The sequence below is a fragment of the Alosa sapidissima genome, chromosome 24 (assembly GCF_018492685.1).
Source record: "Alosa sapidissima isolate fAloSap1 chromosome 24, fAloSap1.pri, whole genome shotgun sequence".
In the NCBI taxonomy this organism is placed as follows: Eukaryota; Metazoa; Chordata; class Actinopteri; order Clupeiformes; family Clupeidae; genus Alosa; species Alosa sapidissima.
In genome coordinates this window covers 15,426,332-15,433,897 of record NC_055980.1, presented here as the reverse complement: position 1 = coordinate 15,433,897, position 7,566 = coordinate 15,426,332, and the positions used below count along the sequence as shown (strand labels likewise).

The 7,566-nt window shown below is 43.2% G+C and overlaps 1 protein-coding gene across 1 annotated transcript in view; it reads left to right on the top strand.

The window, feature by feature from the left end:
- The window catches only part of adkb (adenosine kinase b), a 134,719-nt gene extending 127,726 nt beyond the window's left edge, over positions 1-6,993 (top strand). Inside the window, exons 8-9 of the mRNA XM_042083925.1 lie at positions 4,816-4,984; positions 6,038-6,993. Of these exons, the coding sequence (XP_041939859.1) occupies positions 4,816-4,984; positions 6,038-6,162 (294 nt within the window). The 3' untranslated portion in view covers positions 6,163-6,993. The remainder of the gene's footprint in view (positions 1-4,815; positions 4,985-6,037) is intronic.
- Positions 6,994-7,566: the final 573 nt, after the last annotated feature.

Sequence of the window (7,566 nt, the reverse complement as noted above, 5' to 3'; positions counted from 1 at the left end):
CCCATGCTCTTCACCTATCAGGAATGACTATTATTAACATGATTTAGGAGTTGCCCATTTAAAGCAGTCTCCCCTCAAACATGTCATGTTCCATAATTGAGTCTATTACGAATCTATTATTGTCTCAAAGAAGCAGAAGTATTCAAATAAAACTCAACGTCATGATTGAATTAGCGCTCAATGGCAGAGTAGTGCTTGTCCGTAATTCTTTGTTTGCTGTCTTGCTTGATGACATTCCTTTGAGGCCTTTAGTCGTTTAGCGCTGTTCGAGCTAAAGCATTTAGAGTTTTAAATTATTTGATTGAATAGCTCCCACTGACACGACTGTCCCCAGATGATGCATGGCAACCGGTGGTTGCCGATTGCTCGAAACTCGGAAGCTTTGAAAAGTTCACATTTTGGGACACAAGTCTCAGACCTAATTAAATGTTAATTAATGTGAAGGTATCGTGATCCCCCACAGTGACAGCAAATTTGTTTACGCAGAATTCTTGCACCTTCGAGGCCTATGTAGCTTGACATCATTCTTACGCTTGCCTCTTCAGTGCAAGACTTGTGTTCTTCTTTTTCAAACATCATTATTTAAACAGTCAAATAATATCATCAAATGCTTCCAGTGTCACACCCTGAGGTCAACAAGAAACTGAGAATTATTTCTCATGGGACTGTCACTAATAAACCCTTTGCATAAAGTACATGTTTTGCATTAAATAGTTTTTTCTTCCCAAGTCAACTTGTTAAATGGATGAGAAGAATAAACTCGCCCAAGTCCTTCAGAGAAAATTTTTAGGAGCCTTTCCACTTGAGCGCGATGACTCAGTGTGAAAATTAACCCGACCCTGCATATAAAGTAAACCCTACCCTAATCAGCTCAGAGAGGAACAAATGGTCCTCCATAGAGGTGTTTACAGAGACGACCACAAGCCAGTAACAGTACACAGCAGCTCACACAACAGAAATCACAAATTTTCACACACACACACACACACACAGTGCTTTGGCAGTGCTCTGCTTATTGCTAGTATGCTGCTTTTAAATGCCTTTGCCAGCCGAGACTTGTGTTTCCCATTAATGCGTTACTGAAGTACTATGTTTCTATTTCTATTATTATCCTGCTCATTTTAGCCACTCTTGCTATTTTTGCCAGACTTGCTCATTACGTGAGTCTATAATGTAGACTCTACTCCCTTCCTGTAATGTGCTGTAAGTGAGTACATAAAATAATTCAGAGCTAGCAATCTCTTTGGAAGTTTTTCTCATTGATTACTACAGTGGTACCCGCCTTCGAATGTGTAGTTGCCAATTACAGCACCTAAGGGAGTCCCAGAGAAGTAGGTATCAGGTTGTCAAGAGGACATCTACTTTTATCGACTTGAAGTAGAGTAACAGTATTAGCAGCCATTTTGCACCCTGGGAACAAAACATGTTTTTTTTTTCCCCTTTACTAATGTATGAACTTTGAACTTTATGAACTTTGTGTTTTCAGTGAACTCTAACAATTTTTGTCTGTTAGTTTGTGAATGATATTAGCCAGGTCGTAGACACATAAATAAATACGTTTTTTTTTTTTTTTCGAGGAGACACGAGGACGCTGTCACCAGGCGCTGCGAGAACGCTGACTCAAACAAATCGTCAGCAAGCAAGCCGTTCTCTGTCACGCATCTCAAATTAGCGGAGCTCTCAGTAATTGCTGAGTGCAGGACTTGAATAACTAATGGCCAGTGAAACTAGCGGAGAGCACTAGGCCCGAGCGCTCGTCGTGAAAGCATGTGCTACCGGCCATCATGCCATTCTCACATGGCCAGCCCCTTAAACTGATTTCTCTCCCATTTTCTCTAAAGTACTGCTGATAAATGGCTGCATGACTCAGATCAGACGAGATATTCTACCCATAGTTCAGCCTGCCGAGCGCGGAGCTCCAGTAATGACGCCAAGGCCATGGGTTTGAAAATCACCACAAGTGAAAGCACTGATGATATGCATGCTCTTCCCTTTCTCTCGGGAAAAGAAATGAGAATAATCCCAGCTACAAAAAAAGAACCCTGGAGACCAAATGAGTAAATTCAGTGACATCTCTGAGAGGTTTTTTGTTTTTGTTTTGTTATTAGCCATTGAGGTGTGTTTTTGTTGAGTGGGTGTATCGCTGATAAGTGATGTGAGTAACTGTCTCCCTGTCATCCTCTGGAATGCTTTGTGCTGCAGTGTGTAAGTGACTCACTGGTAGCTGAAGGCCAGCCCAGGGCCTGAGAGACAGTCGCGCCCACCAGCACAGGAGGTGAGTTGTCTGAGGGAGAAGCAGCTGTTCGGAGCAGTCTTGGCCCTAAGTACCAGTGACTCTGGAAGGCAGGGGTAGATATCCAGGAATGAGTTGCCTTCCAGTTCATGTCTGGCGCTTTGGTATGATGGCAGCATCCTTTAGCAAGAAAGTTTCACAAACCACATCTCGTCCCAAAAGTCATCTCAGCTGCACCTTAATGGGGTGTCCTTCTAAGGCCCAGAGTATATTGTGTTTTGCTGTCGCTCCATTTTCTATCCATCTCTAGACCCTACCCTGTGCAGTTGGTGAATCATCTTAGCAAGCTGTGGCCAATATTTCCTTTTCGAGACATTCTATCTGCTGATAACTGTTGTGCAAGCGATGCAGTCACAGGTCTATTTTTAACATTTCTTGGTGTGCCCTTTGTCTGGTCTACATTGCACACATACCACATCTTTACGGTAAACCAATACTGTGGTATATATTCATTTAAGACAGTTTCAAAATAGGATGTCAAAAAGTCAACATAATGTGGTTGCCAGCTCCAAACTATTGTTGTCGTTTGTTGCATGTAGGATTTGCCATTAGTGACATCAACGGGGAGGTGGGTTTGAATACTTAATTTGTAGCATTAATTAAGCGAAGATGTTATGCCACTAATTAGCAGCTCCCAAAAGGAGCCAAGTCTGTTGTAATTAATTATCAACCTGACAATCAGCAGCTTTGTTAACAGGAAAATGTTCCTTTTGAGGAACTTTGCAGGGGAAAAAAAGATATCGAGAAATCGAACGCCTGTCATATAGGTTTAGGTGTGTTTGTAGACTACATGTCTTATCTGTCTGAGGTTTTGTTGGGATGTAGCCGGTTGAAAAAATGGGCTATTGTTTTTTTTGTTTGTTTTTTTTTTTTCAAATGGCCCTCAAGCACAAACCAATGTGTTCAGAAATGTGTCCCCTCTCGTTGTGTTTTTAAAGGCTAATTAAGTTAGATGTCTGTCATGGTGTTAGCACTTTGTTTTGGAGACTTGAAGCAGTCACCCCGCCTCCATCTTTCTAACCAGAACACTCATTAGCCACACGTTCCTGTTTTGTGTGACCGTCAAACAATGCGTTGATGGAAATTGTTTACAATGTTTGTTTATTATCACCCCCCTCCACCCTCACTCTTATTGTGTTTTTTTTAAGTTTCTGATTTTATCGGAATGTCGTAGTGATTTTTGTTTGTTTGTTTGTTTGTTTCAAGTGTCACTCATGTCTCGCTTTGCCCCCCCCCCCCCCCCCCCCCAAATCTCAAATGGTGTCGCCCGTCTTAAGTGAATCTGGCAGCTCCAGCCTCCGAAGCGTTTCAACATTCTCAGTGTTGTGTCTGCTTTTTTTCTCCCTCTCTCTCTCTCTTCTTCGTCTTTTTTTTCTTCTCCTCCTCCTCCTCCTCCTCCTCCTCCCCTCCTTTTCCTCTTCCTTTCTTCGAGCCATCGAGGATTAGCCCGCTCTCAAGTGCTTGTCTGTCACGAGAAGAAACAAAATCCCTTGGCAGGCTGATAAATTCCAGTCCTCTCACATCTCCTTAGATGTCTGCGTCACTGCCGCATCTGCAAACATGTCCGTTATTATTTTAAGAGGCTCTGAGAAAGGGACGTGTGGGGGGGGGGGGGGGGGGTGGGGCGAGAGGCAGAGATGGTGCGAGAAGTGGTGGGGGGGGGGTAAATGTAGCTTGCCAGATGTTTTGGGGGGGTGGTAGGATTTGTTCTCACCTCTCTTGATACAATATAAGAGTCTACACTAGAAGAGTCAAGGTTTGCTTGTGTCCACTCGAGCCTAAGTCCTGACGGCTTCTCCATGCCACTGGCGAATCATCTGCCGCTGATCTGTAGTGACATGACACGAGGCTTTATCACGTTTGCTGTTGGCTTTTCCCAGTCTTCCAAACATCCACCGACCTGTCTCTTGTCCTCTTCCCCCTCCCTCTCTCCCTCTCTCTCTCTCCCTCTCTCCCTCTCTCCCTCCCTTGCACCATCACCACCATCAAACTTGTCAACCTCTGCTCTGCTCTTTTCATCTGGGTGTCAGACTTTGTCTGGCAGGCCCCTTTCTGAAGGCTCATTGTTGCTGACAAGAGACGCGCTTGTTTGAAGATCTTGTGTGCGTTGGGGTAGTTTGATTTCAAGAAGCTTGACATTACTGTGAGATATCCTCCAGGCTCCTGGCAGAGCAAATGATTTGAGTCCAAGAGAGTGATGAAATGATCCACACCGTGTTACATTCCCCCGACGAACACATGCAACGCCGTAATGTTGCAATGCTAAACACGTTTACGTGGACCGCCATGGACCGCTGAGAGAAAATGTGCTGTTAAAGAATGTAAAAATGCAACGCCGTTTTTCGGTGCCAAATCTGTGAAGCAAAACCAACTGAAGTAAAGCTCCTGCCAGCATGTTTTTTTTTCCTTACAGGGTTTCATGCTACAGTGTGTCATGTCTGATATACTTGCCATGTTTCACTGTCTTAGCCCACTTTTACCCTAACAAGCAACATCCTCTCTCTCTCTCTCTCTCTCTCTCTCTCTCTCTCTCTCTCTCTCTCTCTTTCTCTTTCTCTCTCTCTCTATCACTTCTTCGCCTCTTCTTCATTTCTGTTCTCCCAGGTGATAATGTGACGAATTTCCCAGTGCTAGACATTGATCAGAATGACATTGTGGACACTAACGGGGCTGGAGATGCTTTTGTTGGAGGTATACGTACATGTCCGATCGGCACACATCTAATTACTTCACCACTCTCGTAAACAAATATCAAAATAAATCCTGCAAGGTATCAAACTATGTAAAAACGTAGGCAAAAAGGAAGTCACTGAAAATACTTACAAATATGTTTGTAGTAAAATGTAATGGAAATCAAGGAGTTGAAGCCACTACACTGAGTTTATCTAGATTATGAATTATATAGTGAAATAGGTAATTGTTAAGTATTTATATTATATGTTTTATTTATATATTTTACATATTTATTAAGATTTGGTTTCATTGTAGGATTTGTTGTTGTCAATTGGCTGTACATAGCCAATTTCATGGCCTCCTCTTCAACCTGACTATAAATAGTTTATAATTTGACTTTCCGCACAACCTGTGAAAGCAAGGTGGCATTCTTCCTGTTCGAAGGAAAGACAGCCAAGTGCCTCACTCGAAACAAGCATGTTATTTTACAGTTCCTTCTCACTGAATCCAGAGTAGCTGAAAGGGGTGTAGGTAGGCTCTATATATTTCACACCTACACACACCCAAAGCTACTGCGAAGACAGCTACTGTTTCCTGCTGTGAAATGTTGATCCTTGGTGCCACAGTAGAAGACACCTAGTACTGTCTTCTGTTGTCACCAGCCAACTGAATTCTGGATTTCATATGTAGCTGTACTACATATAAGTATCTAAAATGGATCTGATAAATAATATGTATATTGAATGTATACAATGTATTAGGTTGCATTAATATGAAATGTATTAGATTGTTATTGTGTTGATGTGGAATTGTTCCTTGACGATTCATTTATTACAGATTTATTACCAAAGGGATTTATGAAATTGTCCTCTTTAGACTGTAGTGTGGTTTGACAGCCTACACCTGGAGGCTCTGTTGTGGTTTGACTTAGACCATTATCACACCCTGTGACGTCCCCAACATAGAGCCATCACGCACACGGCTTCAGAGGGGAACTCCTCTCCCTGGGACATGCATGACGTGAGCTGTTTGCTGACTGGCCTTCTTCCTGCTTCCCTTTTCCCCGTCCAGGTTTCCTGTCGGAACTGGTCCTGGAGAAGCCCCTGGAGCAGTGCATCCGGGCCGGCCACTACGCCGCCAACGTCATCATCCGGCGTGCGGGGTGCACCTTCCCAGACAAGCCCGACTTCCAATAACCTCCACAACCTCACGCCTCTTCCTCCTCCTCTTCATCTTCCTCTTCCCCTAAACACTGTGTATTTCCATATCCTCTGCCTCTCTCTCTTTTTTGATCTCTGCCTGTCCACGCATTCACTATAAAGTGCACTATTAAAAACCATATAGTAGTTATTCACTATATTGTGCACTGCATGACGCTATGTGCACTCTAAAGTAAACAACTAATGAGGTTGCTATTCACTTTAAAGTGCACTATGTAGTGAGTGAGTGGATATTCTGAACATAGACTCTTTTTGTTTTGTATTTTTTCAGCCTCTGTAATGTTGCCTGCATCTCAGACTCTTAATGTGCCTCTATGTTTTTGTTTACACTTTCTATTCCTTGGCAGGGCTCCACAGATATAGCAAATGTGTATGTCTGATGCATCACACTAAAATTAATTCCTCCGTGTGTGAGAAGCAGCCTGAACTTGAACTGTAGCTGTCCAAAACAGCATCACAGTAGTCTTTTTTTTTTTACACACAAATAGCAATCTCCTTTGTATTTAATACTGAAATGAAAGAAAATATGTAAAGAAAATCCAGTATTTGGAATGCAAACATAGAATAGCAGTCAAATGTAAGTGTAATTGAGGTCATAGATTTCATATTTCAGGCTAAGGAACAAGAATAGACATATTTGGCAATTATTGTTGTGAAGCTCAGGTTGTATCTGTAAACACACAATCCAATATGTAAAAGAAAAGGTACACGCTTGTTGTTTGTTGAAGGTCAAGATCTGTCTGTATACTCTATAACACGGCCAAGCGTCAACGTAATGCAATCAGACAAGACAAATAAATAGAAGAAGAGAAAAAAATGATTGAGAATGATTTTGAATGTGAACCACATGTGCTGTTTGCTTTGTTAATCTATTTCCATTTAGTCTGGGGTATTCTAAAGGGTTGTTGGGTGCATGGCTGTGTGGGTAGGGAGGGAGGAACATGCAGGGTAACAAGCTAATCAATCCTGTGCCTGATCACACACACATAAATACACACACACACACACACAGATTGCTTAACCAGCAGAATGGAGAAAGCAGTGGAGTGGTGGGAATTGGGGACTGGAATGGGGGGGGGGGGGCTGCCAGAGGCATCTGGGGGGGGGTGTGTCTCCTCAGCCATCTCAGCTGGGCGCAGTGAGGCGCTCACTCCTGGATGTGGATTGCATGCCTGCAGGAGGTCCTTCTCTCCCCGTTATGGGATTAGTGGGCTCGCTCATATGTGGGGGACCGCTAAAAGGGACCTGAAAATGAGCCTTATCCCAGCTGTGTTATGCATGTGTGTCATGCATGGGTTTCCAAGTGTGTGTGTGTGTGTGTGTGTGTGTGTGGTTGGGCTTTGGTGGGTGGATAGGGTGTATGTCTGGGAGAGTTCAGAG